General features: G+C 33.1%; 1 protein-coding gene across 1 annotated transcript in view; it reads right to left on the reverse strand.

Annotated features, from left to right (window-relative positions):
- Window positions 1–24,615, reverse strand: part of LOC149790401 (uncharacterized) — a 263,333-nt gene that overhangs the window by 138,515 nt on the left and 100,203 nt on the right. The window contains exons 14-19 of the mRNA XM_089972455.1: window positions 16,193–16,255; window positions 15,597–15,641; window positions 14,276–14,335; window positions 13,639–13,683; window positions 9,400–9,444; window positions 3,375–3,503 (exon numbers count right to left, since the gene is read on the reverse strand). Coding sequence (XP_089828581.1) covers window positions 3,375–3,503; window positions 9,400–9,444; window positions 13,639–13,683; window positions 14,276–14,335; window positions 15,597–15,641; window positions 16,193–16,255 — 387 coding nt within the window. The remainder of the gene's footprint in view (window positions 1–3,374; window positions 3,504–9,399; window positions 9,445–13,638; window positions 13,684–14,275; window positions 14,336–15,596; window positions 15,642–16,192; window positions 16,256–24,615) is intronic.

A 24,615-nucleotide genomic window follows, 5' to 3' on the forward strand; every position in this document is an offset into this window, starting at 1 on the left:
TGTATTTATTCCCCTTTTTAAAATAAGAATTCTGCAGAGTATCATGTCCCACCGGCTCCACTATGGCATAATAATAAAAAAACTGCACAGTCAATTTAAACAGAGCAAGAAAATTAGGTCACTGAAGAGATTAATATTCTTAATATAATAAAGAACAAATAAAAGTGTTTAAGAACTTAGTTCAATTAAACAACCTGATGTAATCACTGGAGCATACAAATTAGGTCAATGTGGCATATTTTAATTTATGGTATCAAGCACCTTTCAAGATGAATACACCCATCAAGTTTCATCATTGTACATGCATCAATATATAAAAAATGAGCTAAATGCAAAATCACTGATGCCTATAAAATGATCCCTATTCTCTTGTTTGCTCCACAAGCAAGACAAAAATTCAGAACATAGCACAGTTTTCATTGTGCTCAAAAGGTCTGCAACCCATGTTTCCCACTGTGTTAATGTACATAACCCATCTTTTCTTGCCCTCGAAAAGTCATACCAAAAAAGATCACTCCACCTAAATTTGTCTTAATGAAGTTCAGGTTTCAAGGAAAACAGTGATGAATTAGTGGCCTTATCACAATGTAGATTCAGCAAAAATGTTGATATAATGATGTTAAACTTTGAGATATTGAGCAAGTGTCATGTAGTCTTGCCTGTTCTACAATATCTACCTTGTCCCTTTTCTACTTCTTAAGCTAGGATAAAGTACTGTTATCTCTGTACTCCATACTATGTGATTTTGGGGTTGAGTACTGAATGTACAGTGGTCCCTCACTATTGCCCTTCAGTCTACCACTTCCTCCTATGATGCAGGTATTTTCTTGGATCCAATTAAATTGGATAAATATTTTGCTAATATTGTAATATACTTGTTTCACTTGATTTTATTTCTTGTTAGTAAGTGTTGTTTTAAATGAATAATTACTGTTTTTATGCATTGAACATTATGATAACGGCCTTATTGGAACATAACTCGGTATATGATGACCTTGCTTAAATGCAGGCAACTTTTCTAGCTCACATGAACAGTGTAATAAATTTGGTCCAATCTAACTTCTTTTCTTACCATCAGAGGCCAAACCCTACTACACCTCTCCCTTGATAACTCGCGCACAACGGGGTCCACAAACATAGACCGCACTATAAGCGAGGCGCGAGTTACCGAGGGACCTCCAATTTTTTTTTAAAAATCGCTTTGACATCGAGAAAACCGGGGGTGGGGGTGGGGGAAGCAGCGTTAGGGAACTGGACTGTTTAATGACTGAATCCTCATTTTACAATCACATTGATAATAATTTTTAATAATGCGTTTTTTCTAATGAAGTTTTTCATTATTCTGTTTAAATAACATTTTTTTAAAAAAATATCCAACATATGAAAGATCGTTCCAACCGGTTTGAACAACCATCACGTGTACGCGAAAAATCTGTGGATTATGTCACTGCTTTTTGTTTTCTTGATGAGTCTGGTTCCCGTAGTGGTGTTTAATAGTATCTTGCCAAATCGGTAGTCCATAATTTGGGAACCAGACTAACTGTTGATACACCACCAAACAAGATTCCTTTTTTTCACAAACACGTGACATTTATTTCGTGACATGTCTATGTCGATACTCAAGTTTTTTTGTTCAGTTAGTACAATGTTAATGTCGTGATTTCAGTGGAAGTAATAATGAAATTTCTTATCATCCCTGAGGATATTTCTAAATGCCAGTTCAAGAATTCTCTGAAACTCACTTGCCCACAATTGTCCATATCTGTGAAATCAAGCTCTTTATTTTATGAAGTATTCATTTCGCTTGGTTGCCTTGTTATCTTTGATCACAGTTATGAAATAGTCAGTTAATTTAAGGTAGTTTCAGTTACATACACAATAACGTTTATTACAGTGTTCAATTGATCAAACGAAGTGAGTTCACCTGACATACGACTAAGGCCGTTAGATTTTAAGTCAGTCCGATTTTTGTGCCTTTTAACTCTTCTTTTATTCCACCTCCTTTTTTTATTCAAAAGACATAATTAATGTGATAATACAAAGGAGGCCAACTTTTAATTCAGTGCAACAATACAACGAATACCTCCGCAAGTCAGTTATCAAAACCCGGTCAGCACTTAATTAGGTTCTCAGAGAAATGTTCGCGGACATAGCTGTTACAGTAGATTGACGCATTTTATGTTTAATTACAAGAGGACACATTGCATTTATGATGATTACATGTCAAAGGAACTAAAAGATGGAACTAAAACACAAATTTCAATTGATAAAAAAATTATTTAATTTGTATTTATTTATTAAAGTACTGCCTCCACTTGGCATAAGTGACATTTTCATTGTTCAAAATTTCCTTACATATCGTTAATTGCGGTGTACTAGGAATGTCGTTTGGAAAGAAAATGTAAAGGATTGTATGAGCTATTTTTAAATTTGATATTTCATAGTGTTGACTAAAATTCCCAAGTCCTATCTACCGTTTTCAAAGATAAAACGAGCGATATTTCAAAGTTTCTGTTACCAATTTTGATCACAATTTTCTTCAAGTTCAACAAATAGGGATACATTTTTGGGGTATTTTCGGGTTTAAAAAATGGGATCCATGCCTGACACCGCGTTATAAGCGGGTTTGTGAGTTATCAGGGCGCTAGTTGTCAAGGGAGTGGTGTAATGTGAAATTAGAATATTAGCTTTAAAAAATCATGTCAAGAAATGACTGCAAAGTTATGATTATTCTCCCATGTGACATGCTGTGTCTCAACAAATGACTGCAAAAGTATAGTATTCTGCAATGTGACATTCAAAAGTGTGTCCAAAAATGACTGCAAAAGCATGATATTCTGCCAGGTGAAATAAAAAAAATGTGTCAAAAAAAGACTGCAAAGGCATGGTATTTTACCACATGATATCCTGAAGTGTGACAAGAATAGAATGCAGACATATGGCATTTACTTAATCTTGATGCTTTACACATCCTGATTGCAATTTCTGTAGCCCATACCATGTATTAGCTAAAGTATTATCCTCATTTTATGTCACACCTGTTCTGTTTTTGTAGAGATATCATCCACAGAAGCCTGCAAATTCATTCTTGACTTTCTCAGATGAATCAGGGCACCAAGCCAACATGATTTCTGATTTGTCAATATTCAACTGCTTTTATGATACAAACACTTAGCCATGATGCATTCACAACTAAAATTAGACATCACAATCATTTCAGTGATCTAGATATACTAGTGTCCAAACTGCAGTTCACCTATAATTAAGTTTTATCTGACCGGACAATTTGAATCTGATAGAAGTAACCAAAATGGCATAATTTTAGGTTACAAATATCAATTATTCCACTGAAATAGGAATTTTACTCTGCTTACCATCACGGGCTATGATGGGCTCCCTCTTGTAAAGCTTATCTTCCAGCTCGATCCTCATTTTGTAATGTGACAGTATACTCAGGTGGGCGTTGTCAACAGAAACATTTTTCACAAGCAGTTTCAATTCATCTGTGAAAAAGACCAGCAGATTAACAGAATCAAACAGATTACATTACAACAGACAGATTAACAGACTGAGAACACCTAACAACATAGAGAGGCTTATGCTGAGAGAAACAGACTGCAAACCCATAAAAAGTGAGAGATCAACAGAGCTCTCACATCTTAATTTCCTTTTAAATGTTTGCTGGAAACTTAATTTGACTCTCTGCATGTATGTGCTATGACAGTTAAATACTTAGTATAAAGCTTAATTGGTAAGAACTGGGAACCAGTCTATACTCACACAGGCCATTTGAAAGTGTCTAAACTACTTTATTTCCAATATGGTTTTCTTCCTATAATGTCAAGATCAGGTCAGTAATTGAAAGCAATGATTGGTGTAACATGTTTGAATTACCTCTGGGGTGCAATAATTCCAGAATGGATGAAATTTTAATGGTCTTTTTGTCTTTACTAAGGAACAATGCTGCAATGAATATGTTGTCCAAACTCTGCATGCCTATCCAGAGGTCTGTTCACCTCAACTTTCAGAGACAAGAACTGTTTTAGAAAACACAAGATACGTCATAAAGTTGTTGATATGTCAAAGGACTAAAGCCCATAATACCATGCAGGGTTCCGGCCACAAATTTAAAGAAAATATTCCAGACCTTTTCTATACCTTTTCCATACCAAAAAGTAAAAATTTCAAGACCTCCAAAACTGCTTTGAATCCATTTTTCCCCCAAACACAAGAGAGCAGCCATGTTACCAGTTTCCAACTAAACAGTTGTAATAAGAAAAAATGCAAGACTTTTTCAAGTCTTTTTGGGTCATTTTTTTCATTTCTGTTTTTTAGACATTTTCAAGATGTGGAAAAGCATTTTTAAATGTAAGACCGTTTTTAGAATTACATACCAACATTGTAATCCTGCCTATAACCCTAATCAGGGAATGGCATGAATGCTATAGGAAGAAAGGGAAGTACAGTAGATTCTCAATTATCCAAGTCTGGAGGACTCGAGGAAAACTTCAGATAATAGCAGAGTTCAATTAACCAAAGGTCATAAAGGTTCAAATGTACATCAGTCCACAAAAATAAAACAAAGTACCATTCAAGTTATTCTTGTATCCTGTTTCCTTACTATGTATCTAGGAAGCCACTGAATTGGTATAGCAGAAAACAAGACAAATACAGTAGGGAAAATTATCATTGTCATCATGGTTGGCAATTTTGGCTTTGCTTTTTAGAACTCATTCTACTTCAAGGGTGGCATTGTATTTGTTTTTATACATTCTGGCTACCTCTTCTGCTCTGTACCTCTTTGAGTTTCCATGGTTTGAGTGATTCAGATAAGATGTAGTAAGCAAAGGAACTTTCAACAGAATTTTGAAAAATGCAAATGTCGTAAAATGCAGCTTTCAAAGTGTTTATATGATTTTCCAAAGTTTTGTAATAATCAAACCAATTTTACATAAAATTAATGCCATTATTTGAATCAATAACATGGTTAGTCAATTAATGGATTAGCAGCAAACAATAAACATATCCTGCTTTTCAGTTGATCCTTACTCACAGTTTAGACCGACAGTTGTCACAATTCAAGATCTCAAGCATGCTGCTCATGACAGATTTCACAATCAGATAATTCATCACAATTTCAATATGATCCAAGGATTTTGGACAGCTGAATTAATTTGAGGGGGTGTAACCAAATAATCAATCTTTGGATAATAGATGCAAAAAAGGATATAAACAAAGATTAACTTTTGAAGGGACTGGATGAGTAGTTCAGATAATACTGGGTATTCAGGTAATATTGTAATGTTCTTATTTATTTAAAATAAGGTAAACACATGCACACAATAAATATAACGAAAACAGCATCGAACCTTTTCACCCAATGGCTCCATGCATGGACATAATCCAAATGCAGGAGTGGTACAAAGTGATCATTAAGGATGGGAGGATGTTTTATTCCAAATATGTATCAAACTGGATAAGAATAGCGATAAATAATAACAATAATAATAATAGTTATTCTCACTTTTTGGTAAGCATGACTTTTACTTAGCTAGGAAAGATCTAAATAAATAAAAAATTAAAAACAATTGAACAATTAATCTAGGATGTAGACAGACAAATGGTTTGATTAACACGCATGCCAAATTAATAGCTATGTCATGCTTCCAACAAGGCACGCTTGAAAATAAAATAATTTTAAAATATCTGAAACTTACTCAGTTTATGTAATACTCTGAATATTATATGGTCCCCTACTTCCCTTTTTCACCATACCACTGTTGCCCCAGGGATATATCTTCAATGGTGTAACAGTGGTTTGCTGAAAATGGAAAGTGTGGGACCATATAACATTCTAAGTTTCAAATTAATTGAGTACATTTGGAGCAGTGGGGGGGGGGAATATTTGAAGCATAATACTTTACCACAAAGCCCCATCATGGGTTGTAACCCTGGGAAAGAAAGAAGTATAGGGAGAAGAAGAATTGTTAGATACGGTAATATTCAGTTGTTGTAGAAAATTATACAAAAACACTGTAACATAATAGATGGAATCTGAAACATTAACCAAATACTATCATAGATATTAATATTATGGCTTCTCCCAGACTTGATCCTGGTATAGCAGTAGTAAAATCCATAAGGTCTGTGTGTGATTATATTACAAACATGACATGAATTGATTATGGAATTATAAGAGATGCAAGCTAATTATTTATTCTCTGAAAAACCATTTTCCTTCCTGGCATTAACATGACCTTGACATTTGACCTTTAAAATCTAAATCAATATAAAGCTTAGTCAATGAATGTGGTACTAACATGAGCACTTTTGTGAAAATTCTTTATCTTTCTTTCAGTCTCTTATTGCAGAATGCATTGTTTTTCATAGTGTCATAGTTACCTTGACAATGGACCTTTTGACCCCTGAATCAATAAGTGTCAACTGCAACCAAATAAAAAAATCTGGTCAAGGAATCTGGTATACAAGTCAAGTTATTAAGCAGATACAGCTTGAATTTTTCAGTCCATTTCCCATGAGTCTCACCATTTAAACTTCAAAAAATGTAACGTTGCTTCCTTGACCTAAATTCAAGCTATTTGCAAAGTTCAGCAACAGTGGAGCTATTGTGGAAAATAAAATAGGGAACAAGTGAATTGATTGATTATCATTATGACACACATCTTATGGTGCGGAGGGTGCAGTGGCTGAGGAAACATACAAATCATTCAAGCAGTCAAAATCTAAATTTAATGAGGTCATCTACATCTCAACAGTTCAGTCTGGTTTGGTATTTTGTTGTTTTATGGCAGTGCAGCGCATGAAGGTTATTTTGTACTGATGCAACTAGAGTAAAGTGCCTTGCCCTGGGATATATCATAGTAGCTTAACTGGGCTGATCTGATGTTGGATTTGAACCTGCATCCATTCAGTCCATCAAACTACCACTGAGCCACTATGACTTCCTGTACATACAGATAGAAAGAAACATGCTGACAATATTTTTTTTATGTGCAAGTGCTTCAAAATAATTGTACCACCAAGAATTCTTGATCGGACAAATGAAAGGATGGATGGAAAGGAGTAGATCAAAATGCTTCCAGTACATGAAGTAAGTACATAATAAACCTGAAATTGCATTATTAATGGAACAGAATGGCTTATTTTCATGTGCAAAAGTTACAAACATATCAGCATTTGAGATTCATTTGTGACATACTGGGTAGCAAATAAACATAAGCTATAAGATCTGCAAATTTAAAAATGGCTATAATGGCCTGAAAATCTAAATAGGTTTTCTATATCCAAATACAAATTACACAGACTAAATTTACCTGTCAACCTTAAATGGTTTTTAAAACACATAAAAGAAATCAAAAATTTCTGTAATGGTCTGAAAAATCTAACCAGGTCATACACATAGAAACACAAGTATGCATTCCAATTTCACTTAGGACGCCTTTGCACTTAAACATACCAAAAAGGGTTTTGCTTAAAAATTCCAAAAGTGTACAAAAAGTTCAAACTTTGGTGAATGGTCTGAAAATCAAACCAGGTAATGTACATATGATTACAAATAAGCCTACCAAATTTCAATCATCTAATGTTATGTATATTTAATTTGCATTGCTTGCTTGCTAGCTGTTTTAAATATTTTTCATTGCATTATATGTAGTGGGTTATGAAAAATTGTCCAAAATCAAGATCACTGTGTACCTGACCAAAATCACTGATTTCTTTTTTCAAATTCTGTAAACAACTAATGCATAGCTAACATTTTCTCTCCGAGTATAGGTTTAATATTAGGATCATTATTAATAGAAGGAAACATATTTATCTTGGTCAAAGTCAGGGACATGGTGTTTACCATGTCCTTTAATTTAGTAACAGACTTCTAATTATAAGATTTCGTCTTGTAAACATTTGGAACCTTCCAGAATGAAATTTTCAACTTGGTAATAGTTTCTTAAAAAAACGTTGTGACCTGAGGTCAAGCAGAGGACTATATAATCTTGTTTTTCTATAAATTATTAATTTATTCTGTAAGATTTGAGCAGAATCAGTTGTATTATTGTTGTGTCCAGTATTTCATTTGGGCTGGAATTTATTTATTCAAATTATTTAATTCCAGTAATTCTTCTCTGGAAACACAAAGTGCTCACAAAAAAACATTCTTGGACACATAGACTTGGATTTATAGTGACAGTTCAAGTATAAGGATATATTCTTGGATTGTATTATTGTGATTCAACAAAAGAATGTTGACACATCACTATGACATGGGCCACTTCAGGCACATCAACACTTCCAAGGTTGGATTTATTTAGAATACTACTAATGTTTGTTCAAAACTTTAATCATTAGGACTTGCATTCAAATTCTAGGACTATCTGGGATTTATTTCATAATACTCTAAATTCCTTTTACATTTTTCAGCTGATATTCAAGGAAAACAAATTGCTGGTTGAAGTTTACAAAATGTGTTGCTTTTCACACTTTTCTATTAGTTATTTTAAGATTTAAGAGTCATAATACTATGTGGAGTGTTTTTTGAACACTCTTGATAGCTTCTTGAGAAAGAAATTGGACGCAGAGAACCAAAATCAATATGCCCCACTGCAAGCATACAAAGGATGGTTTTGTTTGGTGTTTTATGGTACACCAACACAGGAAAGTTATTTCTGTGCTGAAGTAACTGGAGTATACTGCCTTATCCAGGGTTATGCTGTCATAGCTGACAGTAATTACTACCTAAATGATTCATCATATACTTTAGTAAGGTTTAGTGAACCATCCTGTCATACACTATTGTAAGGCTAAGTGATCCATCCTGTCATTCACTATTGTAAGGCTAAGTGATCCATCTTGTCATTCACTACTGTAAGGCTAAGTGATCCATCTTGCCATTCACTATTGTAAGGCTAAGTGATCCATCTTGTCATTCACTATGGTAAGGCTAAGTGATCCATCTTGTCATTCACTATGGTAAGGCTAAGTGATCCATCTTGTCATTCACTATGGTAAGGCTAAGTGATCCATCTTGTCATTCACTATTTAATAAAGTTTAGTGATCCATCCTGTTATACACTATTGTAAGGCTAAGTGATATATTTTGTCATTCACTTTAATAAAGTTTAGTGATCCATCCTGTTATACACTTTAATAAGGCTTATTGATCCATCCTGTTATACATTTTATAATGCTAAGTTACAGAGTAACCAAGTTATGATTAGAATTATATATATATATATATATATATATATATATTTATAGGCATTTAATAGCACATCAGCACAACATCTATATGGTGCTAATTTGGAGTACATTCCCACAAGAGGAAAACTGAAGAATTAAATGAACATAATTCCAAAACTTTCCAACTAAGGCATATTCACATACCTTCTAAACTACAGTTCTCTTCATCATCCTCTTCAGAACAGAGAACTGAAACAAAAACGAACATACAAGTGAAGTTTGCATAATAGAAGACATGTTTCATTATAATTTTCTTTCTTGCATATTAGATAGTGTTTACCAATTCCACTCAAAGCTAGATAGCAATTCAAAATTTTACTTAAAATTTAATAGGGAAAGATTAATGATGAGCCAAAACTGTCATGTTTATAAAACCAGGAAGATAAAAAAAACAGAATCCTGGAAAGGATGTTAACTGTTCATCAGCAAATCTACTGCACACATACCTTCTTTACCTACTTCTTCCCTTAGGAATCCAGATTAGGCTAGTGAAAACTAATGAGGGTCCTTGACAGGGGTACAGAACCCCAGAAACAAAGCCAGTACCCATGTTTTTGTAGAGCAGACTTGTTTATCATGGTAGTTCTCACCAAGCTCTAAAAAAATAGTCTAATCTGGTACTTACTGGTAAGTAAGGAAGAAGGGGACTTCCTGTGGGGGAATCTATAGGCCTCCTGCTTCCTGTCCTTACTCTTATGGCCATCTTGTTTAATGAATGATGGACAAGGAGGTATAGCTGGGATACCTGCGTAATGAGTTTAGAAGAGGTACCCATAACCCTCGCAGGTTGGGGATGCTTCTTAGTCAATTTAGCCTGGTCAAAATCTGTGGCCACCAACTGATGTTGTTGATCCCAAAGATCTTGGTATGCCACTGTCGAGACTAAACCACTAAGTAAGGATTCTCCATCCAGTGAAACAGCCCTTTAAAGATCATTACTGATATTCAGCAAGAATAATGAAGAATCCAAGGCAACATCCCTACAGAGATGGAGTAGCTACATCAATAGTGCCATCAACAACAAAAGTGAGTGAGTGACTATCTTGCCAACAGTGTCCAGTAGTCTCTGCAAGGCAGATGCTGCCTGAGACTTTCCTATAAAATCTTAAAGAGGCCACAAAGAAAAATCAGTGTATAAAGTTCTGATAACTAAGATTCAAGTCCTAATTTCCGCAACCTGAACACCTTGAATGGAATGTAGACCACAATCCCCACTGAAATTTCTTCTTGGGCCATTCCTAAATCCATGCCATTAGGCTTGAGCGGCCAAGTAGGTGAATGCATCCATTAACTAGGGGCCACAACGTTCAAAGGTCAAAAGGATCTAACTGTGAAAACCAAGAAAGCTTGAGACACAGATCTGGGGGAAGAAGGTACCTGACTGACATGCAACGAAGATGCAATATACAAGAAGAATGTGGCAAAAACAAAAGAGGCCTCTTTGAACTCATATGAGTCCAATAGAAATGACAGTTCATTTTCCTTCTCTGCTGGCCTGGAAAGACTGTGTTATCTATTGTCTCCTATCTCCATGGACATGTAGATTTGATTTCCCCTTTGATGCAGGAAGAGATGAGCGGTGTTCTAGAATCAGCAGGCCACTTAGTTTCTTCTTAATCATGCTAACATATTTTGTTAAAACTCCAAAAGGTTAAAAAATGTGTTTTAATAAGCCAAAAAGAATTGATTTTATGGTCTGAAAATCTAATTAAGTCAACTATATATGAATACATCTCTTGCTCTTTAATTTGTGCACAATAAGATCCCAAGCAAAGACCGCAACATTGCTAAGGGCTTGAGTCACCAAGGTATCTTTGAAATGGGTGGAGGAAGAATTAAGTGGTTGAATACTCATTTAATAATTGTACTTATAATAACTGTTGATAAATAACTTTTTTCCAATGAAGGTCTTCACCTCTCTGTATAAACTGCCTTTATTTTCAAAATATACAATCTCTAAAAGATCATTAAAAACATTACTCAAAGTGGTTTCAACACATGTCACATGAACTGGAGAAAACAGTGTATATTAAGTCACTGCTTTTCATGTATGAATGTGAATGCATTCCAGTGTATATTGAGAAGAAACCAAAAAAAATTATTTGACAAAAGAATGATGACATTTAAAGAAACAACATCAAAACTAATTTTTGTTTTCTTTCGTTATATTAGTAAAATATTGATGATGTGATTTCATTGCATGCTATATCAAAATTTCTGCTCATCTTTGAGAAAAACTCTGAATGCCAATTAGAGAATTTTAAATTCACTATAAACTTTGGAACTCACACCTCCATAATAAATCCCATCTTTGAAACTAAGGTTTTTGTGCATCTAGTACACCTTTCATTTGGTTCTTTTGCAATCACTGATCACATCTGACAACGTTAAATACATTATGTTTCAGGTATTTAGTGTTCTCAGAGTTCAATTAGAAAATTAAATTACATTGACTTAACAGATGACCTTGACCGCTAGCTGTTTTTTTAACTTTCTTTTTTTCTAACCCTATTACTTGATTTGAGACACATGTCTAATTAACATGATAATAAAATGCAATTAACTTTTAGCTGACTTTCGCAATGCAATCAGCAATTCTGATTTTGTACCCACCCACCCACAAAAGTAGGTATTTAATTAGGTTCTCACAAAAAAGCCATTGCTGTGATGGTCTACTGACACTTTTTATGTTTGCATTCAAGATGGCATATCACATTCATGGTGACTACAATCAATAAAAATTCAAATTTCACTTGAAAAAAACATATTTCAATGGTATTTATTTCTTAACACCATTAGGTATTACTAACATTTTATTTGATAACATTTTTATCATATATTGTTATTTATAGTGTACTGTTCTTTTTTTATTGACAAAAAGTTTGCTTCTTTTTACAAGCTGAAAATTTCATGATGTTAATTCAAACTTCTGGCCACTAACCACCATTTTTTGACTATAAAACAAACAATATATCAATTTACCAATTTAGATTGCAATTTTAGTGAAGTTCAACACAAATCTATGTTTTTGGCATTTTCTATAAGTAAAAATGGGATTCATGCCTGTCTATGCAGTGTAAGTGAGTTCAACTTAAGTTATCTTCTGATGCTATAGTAAGGTAGCAGTGTACAAATATGCCTATCAAATTTCATCAGTCTTTGTTTAGCGATTCTTGTGTAGTCTTGCTAGCAAGCTACTCAGGACATCCAGATAAAAGGATGTAAGGATGCATGGGACTTAGGCAGTGAGGGCAAAAAGAAAGTGTGGTCTGATTTGGAATGTAAGATTTACACATCAATACATTACTGTAGTTAACAGAGGCTAATCTGATGGACCTATGTAGAAAACAGAATATGTAGAAATAGGATACCTCCTTCTACGGTGATCTATCCACAAATATAAATACTGACAACAATATTACTTTTGCAAAACCAGGAACCATCAATTATAATTAATTCAAATTATAAGACAATGTGGGATCTGAAATCTAGTTTTGGAATTATGATCTATCCTTTACAAATGTAAAAACTCAACTTTACTTGCAAGTTTTTTCTTTTTATATTTTTTCATTAGAATATACTTTTCCCCTAATATCAAAACATCTGCCATCTAATCAAGCCATGTTCTGACACACTTCATTTAAGTGACCCATGCTGAGATACATTACAGTATGCACCATCTGAATGAGCCATATTGTGATACATTACATTATTTGTCATCTGAATGAGCCATATTGTGATACATTACATTATCTGTCATCTGAATGAGCCATGTTGTGATACATACAGTATTTGTCATCTGAATGAGCCATATTGTGATACATTACATTATTTGTCATCTGAATGAGCCATACTGTGATACATACAGTATTTGTCATCTGAATGAGCCATGTTGTGATACATTACATTATATGTCATCTAAATGAGTCATGCTGTGATACATACAGTATTTGTCATCTGAATGAGCCATGTGATACAGTATGCACCATCTGAATGAGCCATATTGTAATACATTACAGTATGCACCATCTGAATGAGCCATGCTGTGATACATACAGTATTTGTCACCTGAATGAGCCATGTTGTAATACATACAGTATTTGTCACCTGAATGAGCCCTGTTGTGATACATTAATATATGCACCATCTGAATGAGCCATGTTGTGATACATTACAATATGTGCAATCTGAATGAGCCATGTTGCAATATATTACAGAATTTGTCATCTGAATGAGTCATGCTGTGATAGATTACAATATTTGCCATATAAATGAGACATGTTATAATATATTTTCGAATATCTGAGTCACAGAGTAACCATAAATATCCACATTAAAATGAATACAATTGCAATACTTTCAAATGAAAGCATATTTTCATACCTTCTGAACTAGTGTACCTTTCAAATTCTTCTTCGAAATTGACAACTGAAACAGAAATGTACACATGATGAAAGTTTGCATAAATGAAGACAGATTTCTATATACATAGTGTAACTTGCCAACTGGTTAGTTATTTTATATTATAACAAATTCATAATATAACCTAATATTCATAATAATAATTCAAAAATCTTTACAAAAAGTATCATTTAGATTATTTTGTTTTATATTTTAAAAACTTCATTACACTCTTTCCAAATAAATGGCTTTTTGATTGGCAATAAAACATAGACTTAGCCAGTCAGATGATATCTCTCCAGTACAGATTGATGTAAGATTTGTTAAACATAAGTTTACTAGGTACAAATTAAGTTTCACAACAAACTAATATTACATTCTGACTTCTCCCTCAGGTAATAAGCTCCATCTATCCCACATCAGTTGATTTCATTAAAATGTACAGATGTTGCTAAACAAAAAAAGGAGATTTTGATCATATCAGTCAATATGAACAAGACACCCTGATGTAGTGAGAGAAAAAAATGTTGATAGAGACAAATTACTGACAATGATGAAGGATTTACAGTGATACCATAGTCTCCTTGGTCCATTGATATGTGTGATAAAATAAATGTACCTTTCTTTTTTGGTGCCCTTCTCAATCTGTTCACAATCCTGGCAATAGCTAATGCTTTTCCTGTTGAAATATACAAGATATATTTCTTACACATGTGGCATGCTTCCCATCTGAATGGCAATTAGAAGACAAAGCTCAAAGACAGCATAAAGTCAGAAACTGAAAAACTGCAATAATAACATTTAAAAATAAAAAAGGTTGCATACATATGCATGAACCTTGCACAATAAATTTAATTTGTGTACTTCTTAATTTTGTTTCAATCATTCCAAGTTTTTTTTAGTCCCAAAATCTTAGGAAATGTGTAAAGAAAAAAGAAATTGCTACTTTATTCTTTCAAATAAAGTAATCATGATAACAGGTTTTGTTAAAAGTAAAAAATGTTTTGAAAAAATGTATAAACAAATTTGAAAAACCCCTTTAATGGTCTGAAAATCAAATTATATAATCTACAAAGGAATACAAACATGCCTATAAAATGTCACATCTCTATGCTGAGTGATTCTTATGCAGTCTTCTTGTTGTTGTTGTTGTTGTTGTTGTAGTAGGGTTTAATGCCATTTTTCAGCACACGATAGGCTATACATGGCAGCCAGTATTAATGGTGGAGGAAGAACCCGGGAAATCCCTGACAAGAACCACCGACCCTCGAGAAGCTACTGGCAAGCTTTCTCACATACCCACATTCACCGAATTCAAGACTCAAACCCACGCAGACAGAGGTGAGATGGCAGTGATCCGTAACGGAGAGTGCTTTAGAATACTCGGCCACCTTATGCAGTCTTGCTAACAAGCTACACATGATAAATGAATGAATGGATGGAGGGTAACAAGATGGCAACAAGAATGTTATTTCAGTCCCAAAGCTACTGGAATAAAGTGCCTTGCCAAGGGATACATCATCACAGCCCAAATGGGCTGATCCGTAAGCCCTATGATGAAACTACTTAGCTACCTACATGAATGGTGACATATCTACAGATATCGATAATGACAAAAATGTTAATTTTTAAAACAATAAAACACTGTATCAATTTTTTAAAAATCCAAAAATGTCAAAACATTTGAATTTTGTAATCTAGTATTGGCATTAAGTTCTATTCTTAGAAAATTCTGATATCATGCCAAGAACATCAAAAGCTATCCAGAAACAAAGTTTCTCATTAGCAGCATGCTTTTGTCCTATAGAATTACACTATTTACTGTTTAAATGATCTGTGTTGTGATACACTTTTGTAATTCTGTGTCAAAGAGCAACCATCCATAGCCAAATTACAATGTAGATAGCATCAAAACTTTAAACCTGAGTCAAAGTTATTACCTTTTAAACCAATATCCTCTTCACCTTCCTCTTCAAAATCAACTACTGAAATAAAATTAAATACACAAGTGAAAGTTTGCATAAATAAGAAAATTTCTTTTTAACATTATCTCATACATTTTGGATAGTTATTTTATATTCCACTTTCTTCTAGATAATAATTTTGAAAAAATTACTAAAAGTATGATTTTTTATTTTAATAAATTTGATTGCACACTTTTTAAATATACTTCTGGCAATAAACATAGACTTAGTCAAATGAAAGATCAACTCTATAGTATGCACAGATGTAGGAATTTTGAAACAAAAAGTGTAACTAGTTCATAATGTTTTACCAAAATCTACTATTTGAAAAGAAAATAGTTTCTTGCCTGTAACAAGTTCATTCCATCATATATCAAAAAACTCAACAGAGATCTTGACCATATCAGTCAACATGGCAAGATGCTTATAAAGTAGTAACAAAAGTTGTTCATGGAGAGACTAGCTATAACAAAAGTTTCCCATATAAAGATAAATTATTGACAATGATCAATTATTCACAGCCATACAGAGAGTTTGCGTGTCCATTGCTAGGTGAGATACAATAAATTTACCTCTCCTTCTGTGTGCCTCTTTCAATCTGTCCCCAATCCTGGCAACAGCTAATTCCTTTCCTGCTGAAATATATAAGATATTCATACAAATGGATCAAGTTTCAATCAGTCAATTATAGATTAAGCTTGTAGGCCAATTGGAAGAAGTCTGTTAATGAAACTTGCACATGTGCTTATAAAGCATGTATACCCATCACTGCAAACCAAAGAGTCTGAAGTCCAAAAAAAGAACAAAAATGCTGGAAAATTTGAATTTTTTGTATAATGGCATGAATATATAATCAACATCTGCACATTTTCATGAACTTACAAAACTCCATAACTTAAGTACACACTCAAACTAAAATCTGATAGCTTACAATACATTAATTAACCTAAATAAAAAAGTTTCAAAAATATTTCAAAGTAGTGGTGCAATCTGTCAAATATGCAACATTTATGTTGTACCAATTTAATATAAGACTTATGACATGGTAACTCTGAGTTTGAGTGAGAAGAGTTTCATGAACATTAGACACAGTCATCTATATATGCATAGAAACATGTATATAAATTTATCTGTCATCTAAATATGCATACAAACATGTATGCTAAATTTTATCTGTCATCTAAATATGCATACAAACATGTATGCTAAATTGTATCTGTCATCTATAAATGCATAGAAACATGTATGCTAAAATGTATCTGTCATCTAAATATGCATAGTAACATGTGTGCTACATTTTATCTGTCATCTATATATGCATAGAAACATGTATGCTAAATTGTATGTCATCTAAATATGCATAGAAACATGTATGCTAAATTTTATCTGTCATCTATATATATGCATAGTAACATGTATGCCAAATTGTATCTGTCATCTATATATGCATAGAAACATGTATATAAATTGTATCTGTTATCTATATATGCATAGAAACATGTATGCCAAATTTCATCTGTCACACACACACACACACATATATATGCATAGTGTGCAAGTATGGCCAACTGCATTTGTCTTCTTCAAGTAGAGTCTGCAAAACTGTGCAAATGCGGTTTCTCTCCCCAAAGAAGTATCATCTTTGAAAAAAATGATAAATGTGTAAACAAAACTGTGACAAATTTACATAAAGAGCTGAAAATCTAATCAGGTCATCTTTATGTGAACACAAATAAGCCAATCAAATTGTATTAGTCAATTTCAAGTGCATTTTTTTAGCAAGGGATTTTTATCTAAAAACTCTGAAGTTTAAAAGGTTAAAAGATGTGAAACAAATTTAAAACTTAATGCATTGGTCTAGATGATCTATTTAGGTCATCTACATATAATATACATGATGTCCTGCAAGTAAAAATCCAAATGTAAATATTTCAGTAAAATACAACCCCAAAAAATAAAGCCAAATAATCACCATGCTCAATAATTCCATTTTAGAAAAGCACCACAATTTGGATACTGAATATTAACATCTTACAAAATTTGGACTTTGTATAATTGTGGTTTTATCTGACATTCATGAAATGCACAGAATGATTTCTATATACTGCAAGCCATGTAATGCAAATCATAATTATCCAAGGAATGTCATAAATTTCAGACAAAATAGGCATGTGCGAAAAATAAATTCAAATAATTCTATGACCATAAACTATCAAGAAAGTTCTATAATATAATGTGAATTCCATTTGACACTAGTATCTTACACCATATGATGTGAATTCTATTTGACACTAGTATCTTACACCATATGATGTGAATTCCATTTGACACTAGTATCTTACACCATATAATGTGAATTCCATTTGACACCAGTATCTTACACCATATGATGTGAATTCTATTTGACACTAGTATCTTACATCATATGATGTGAATTCTATTTGATACTTGTATCTTACACCGTATATTGTGAATTCCATTTAACACTAGTGTCTTACACCATATGTGAATTTCCTTTGACACTAGTATCTTACACCGTATAATGTGAATTCCATTTGACACTATTATCTTAACACCTTATGATGTGAACTTCAGTTGACACTAGTATCTTACACCATATGATGTGAATTCCATTTGACACTAGTATCTTACACCGTATAATGTGAATTCTATTTGACACTAGTATCTTACACCATATAATGTGAATTCCATTTGACACTAGTATCTTACACCATATGATGTGAATTCTATTTGACACTAGTATCTTACACCATATGATGTGAATTCTATTTGACACTAGTATCTTACACCGTATGATGTGAATTCCATTTAACACTAGTATCTTACACCATATGTGAATTTCATTTGACACTAGTATGTTACACCATATGATGTGAATTCTATTTGACACTATTATCTTAACACCTTATGATGTGAACTTCAGTTGACACTAGTATCTTACACCATATGATGTGAATTCCATTTAACACTAGTGTCTTACACCTTATGATGTGAACTTCAGTTGACACTAGTATCTTACACCATATAATGTGAATTCCATTTGACACTAGTGTCTTAAACCTATGATATGAATTCCATTTGACACTATTATCTTAACACCATATGATGTAATTCCATTTGACACTAGTGTCTTAAACCTATGATATGAATTCCAGTTGACACTAATGTCTTAAACCAATGATGTAATTCCATTTGACACTAGTGTATTAAATCTATGATGCAAATTCCATTTGACACTAATATCTTACACTATCTTATATGAATTGCATTTGACACTAGAATCCTGCACCATAGCAGTGAAACTATTATTAAACTTCTTATGTAAATTCCATCATGAAATGAACATTCATGTAAAAAATTATATTTCAGACATTAAAAAATATAACAACTGAAAATGTGCATTTATAACGATACTTCAACCTTGAAAAGCAACTTCTACCAAAATAAATTAAGTCACACTTTCTGTGATTCAAATATATGTGTCAGTAATACAAAGTGCATTATACTCCCTGCAACACCTATAATAAATCTTGTTCATTAATTGTTCAACCTCGTTATCAAGGAGAAATATAATCATTCTGAATTATTTACAATGATTCTGGTAAACTGGCATGTACACTGCAAGCTAATATTCATTGGTCTATACCCTAAAGTTGTTTGATGATGATGTGTATCATCCTGGAAATCATAAATAGTTAATGAAAATTAGGAACATCTTTCAGGTTAACACATTACAACAACACAATGTAATGGGATGCCCTTAATTGTGTGAGAGATAAACAATACATTCTAGCCTCTATATTATGCCTTGCTACTGAACAATAATGACTTCAATCAACATTTCATGACTCAACATATAATACTGCATGAAATACAGCTTCTTTCAAGTTAAAGCTTGTAAAATTTGCTGAATCAAAAACATTTTCCTGGTATATAATTATCATCCAAAATTATCAAGATAAAAAGAGCACAATGTTTATAAATCTTTTCTCAAACGAGGTATTAAATGTCAGTCCCAATTTTACATTACTAGAAAAAGTTATTTTGGGGGCGTTTGTAGAAATGGATATGTTTGGGTGTTTGTAGAAAAGATTATTTTGGGGGTGTTTGTAGAAAAAGATATTTTGAGTATTGACAGAAAAGGATACTTTAAGTGTCTGATAAAAGAATCTTGTGTTTCTTGAGAAAGGATAGGTCTGGGTGTTTTTAGGAATGATTTTCTTTAGATGTTTGAAGAAAAGGATACTTTCGGTGTTTATAGAAAATTATGTTTGGGTGTTTTTAGAAAAGACTATTTTGGGGTGTTTGAAGAAATGAATCTATTTGGATGCTTGTTGAAAAGAATATATCTGGGTGTTTGCAGAAAGTCTTTATGGGTGTTTGTAGAAATGAGTATTTTTAGTGTTTGAAGAAAAGAATATGTTTGGGATACTTATATTTGCTGATATGCCTCAGGATGTACTATAGAAATTAAAATGTGGGTTATGGGGTGGATAGGGTAGGACTTGAAAATATAATGGTACATTACAGTTCACTGTGATTTTTTAATATAAATAAGTGCTAATTCTATAATCACACATCCAAGAATAGACCCTATGTATTGGGGGAGGGGTCCCATCTATTTTGCTTGATATTTTTATTGGGTCCTCAACTTCAAGATTCTGAAGCAAATTTGAAATCACAAAAACTAATGCCCCAGTGGGTAAGAGAGAGTGAACACATTTCACATTCTCTCTATGCATGAGCTAGGTCCTTCTAGTGATGGTAAATTCAGTGAGACCATGCAAGGTCTTGGCAATTAATAAAGAGCAATCACATTCCAGAAAGTCATTAACCTTTGTTGTATAACAACTTTTATTTCATGAAAGAAACAAAATAAAATTTTAACAAATTATATGGATCCACACTTTACCCAAGACAGCATGTATTTTTAAGCAAGACAGGGAATATATATCTTTTGCATAGATGAAATAAAAGCTTTCACAAGTGGAAACACTATTGTCAGCAGTGACGAAGTAAGGTGTTAACAACACAAAATGCTTTGACTTTATAGTTGATATATTCATAATATATACTGGTTCTCAACAACAAAAAAGATGGTTGACTAGCTGTGTAGAATTAAAACCATTTTTCTGCACATGATAGGCTATATATCGTGACCAGTATATCCAATGGAGGAATAACCCAGTAAGACTATGAAGAACTACTGACCCAAGGGAAGCAACTGGCAAGCTTTCTCACATACCCATGCAAGGCTGAGCCAATATTTGAACCCAGACAGACAGGTAAGATGTTAATGATCTGTGAAAGCAAGCACCTTAGACTATCTGGCAACCTGGGGAATCCTTTAAAAAAATTAAGATCTCCTTTTCAGTATATACTTTTCAAGGGCAAAACCACTGATATGCATGGACTTTCTTTTCTCCATTCTTTGACAGTGCAATAAACAGCTGCATTACTACAATGATAAAAGTTCCAAAATTTGACAATTACTTTTGGACAATCTTTTTAGCTTTTAAATGCATGCTTCAGACTGTGTATTTTGTTAAATTAATTAATATTTTCACATGAAAATGAACTAAGTTTTATTTTCATTCAAACATTTTTTGTGTAGACTGATGGAGTGAAAACTGAGAGATATGGAGTACTGGAATAACATCACAAAGCAGCTGAATGTCAGACTTCAGAGTATAAGATCATTAAACCAAAGATTTTAATGATTCTGAGTTTAACAATAATGGTTTTGGATCTCTATTTTGTTTATCTCTGCATTCAAAGGTGAATTATGTAGTTTTGGTAAGCTTGCTGTCTACATCACTAACAGACAAGGTACCCACCTTTTGAATGTCACTTAACTTAGATTTGCAATCAATGCTCATCTAACACCCATTTCTCAATCATTTTAAAACAAAATTTATGATAGCAATGACAATTAAAATCACTACTTAAACAATTTTCATTACTAATACTTAATCAAGAGTTTTCACTATAAAGCATGTACCATTTCTTGGGGGGGGGGGGGAGGAGAGAGAGAGAGAGAGAGAGAGAATGTAACAGGTACTGCCATATGGTTGACAATGAATATATAACTGAAACTGGTCACTCACAAATTTGCACAATTCAGTTGGGGGGAAAATCTTCAAAAACTTAATACCTGAAGCCTACATTGTGTTATCTGGAGTTCATTTTATCCATTTTTGATATCATTTCTTCACTGATTACATAAAGGTATATGCCAGTCTTTGCATATTTTAAGTTTTTATTCATTTTGAAGGAGAATGAGAGAGAGAGAAAGAAGGAACAGAAGGAAAATGAAATAGATCCAGATATGGATAAGCAAGTTTGAATAAAACACATAAGTGTAAATATGCTGCCTAAACTGGAAAATACATTAGTTCCAATAGTAATATCACCACTGTGGCAATAAAAGTGGTATTGCCACTCTGGCATTATCAATAATTATCCCACTAACACATTTCAATATCTCTTTGTGAAATATATAAAAAGGGTACTTAGTCTGTCACCAGAGAGTTGCTTAAGATCAATTAATAAATTATGTTCCTTTGAAGTTTTGGGTACATAAAGTGCAAAAAAATGATAAGATAAATACAAGATATAGGCGATAACAACATGAAGATATGTTTGTACTGCCCCAGGGTTTGTCATTACTATAGGGTAGACAAGTGGCTTGTCAGCAATTTGTGAAATTTATTATGTGTAGCTGATGGTAACCTGCTATGAGGAAAACTGGTTTATTACTTAGTTAAATAAAATCATGGCATGCCCTCTTGAAAAGAACCTTTGATTTTCTTCTATTTTACTCTGAACAGACGTATTTACTTCCTGGTTTCATTCAAGTTAAAATATCTACATGTGAAAACAATCAGAATGAAAAAATATTCAATTCTTTTTGATTTTCTCATCCTACCCCATTGTTCATCATAATTCTTGCTTCTTTTCCTTCATTTTTACATTCATATGTCTGGTAAAAGCCAATACTCTTATGTTCAGTTTACAGGCCACCTATTTCCTTTGCTGACTGGATTGATAGATTTGAGGTGCAAATTCTAAAAGCATTACTAAAGGAAGATTTAGAAACTATCATCTTAGGTGATTTTAACATTGACTACATGAAGACTCCACCATTAACATGGATAGGTAACTTTGAAACTTACAACTTTACTAAATTAATTAACACCCCAACTAGAGTAACAGATAAAAGTGCTACTATCATTGATCAAAACTGAAAATACAAGTGAAATTAATGTGCCAGTGTATGCACTGAGTGACCACTACCCAGTCTGTATAACTAAACATGTTCTGAAAACATCTAAAAATGGTCAACACATTGAAATAAATACAGGGACTTTAAACAGTTTGATGAGGAAATGTTCTTAAATGATTTAGTTTGCAAACCCTTCCAATCAATCTGAAATACAGCTGATGTCAACACTGCCTTAAACAAATGGTATCAGATGTTCAATGCAGCCTTAGACAAGCATGCCCCAATTAAAACAAAAAGGGTTAAACACCAAACTACACCCAAGTGGATTACCCCTGAGATCAATGAGGCTAGGCACCTAAGCGATAATTTCCACAAGAAAAAAGACATGAAAAGCAATAGAAAGTGGAGAAATAAAACTAAGCATCTGACATGTAAGGCAAAAGAGAACTACTATAAACAGGCTATTAATGAAAGTAAGAGTACCAAGACATTGTGGAAGCATCTAAATGAGCTGAATCCACCCAAGAAAAGTTGTTTTCCCCCAAGAATTAAGCAAAATAAGAAATAGCATCATCTATACAAGACATTGTGGAAATGTTCAACAATATCTTCATAAGCATCTCCAGTACCAGACAAACACCCCAACTGAACTTGATGCTCTTCTATCAATTATAAGAGATAAAGTTCCTGATGATAATTATTTTTCAATAGCTAATGTTAGTGAAGCTGATGTTTTTGATATGCTAATTAAGGTGAATATTAATAAATCCTCTGGACTGGATAGTTCTGGTTCATGAATTCTTAAAATTGCTGCACCAGTAATAAGTCATTAATGCATATCATAAACTTAAGTATAATGAATGGTAATTTTCCAGAAACACTGAAATGTGCAAAGTTTACACCTATCTTTAACCATTTACCTCACAGAGCAAAGTTACTCAGTGCAGAATGCTATAAATAGAACACCTGTTACTTATTTGACTCCATACGAATAGGCCTGCATGTTAACTATTAAGCAATGTAGTGCATGTTAAGTTTAACAGCAATTTTAACCATTTTACATTTTTGGTACACACCTATTATGTGCGGAAAAATTTAAGACTAAAGTCTGATTGAAATTATTTTTTACTGAAGAATATTTTATGTGCTTCAAATCTTGAAAGAACTCATTCACCATCATGTCAGTGAGACTGCAGGACCAACCATAGCTGCCATTTCTCATACTCGAAATTTACAAGTTTTTTGTCTGCATCTACATCTGTAAGTCATCTAAATTTGATAATTTATAAAAACTAATTGCTGCATACATCAATATCAGAGCTTTACCTAAGTTATTGAAGCTTTTGTAGTGGTGATTCTAATAATGCAAACTCCAGAAAGTACTGAACAAAATCCACAGCCTCCATTTGGAGAGTGGAGATTACGAACCAGTTACTTTAAATAGCAGATACTGACCAGAGCATAACCAGTGACCACGTGATCTGACGTAATTGTCATTCACAGAACTGAATGTAGTATTTAATAGGGGGTTTTCCCCGAAGGTGGCACTATGAAAACCAGCTTAAAATGGATGATGTTTACAGCAGATGTCAAAGGGCTCTTCCATGCGAATGGAGTAGAGACGTCAAAAGGCACTTCCATGCGAATGGAGTAGAAGTGTCCAAAGGCACTTGCATGAGGTAAAGGGTTAAGAAAGGAGAAAAAGAATTGCAGACCGATGTCAATTCTACTGTATTGTCAAAATTATTT

This window comes from Sinohyriopsis cumingii, chromosome 10 (genome assembly GCF_028554795.1).
Source record: "Sinohyriopsis cumingii isolate HCF-2022 chromosome 10, ASM2855479v2, whole genome shotgun sequence".
NCBI lineage: Eukaryota > Metazoa > Mollusca > Bivalvia > Unionida > Unionidae > Sinohyriopsis > Sinohyriopsis cumingii.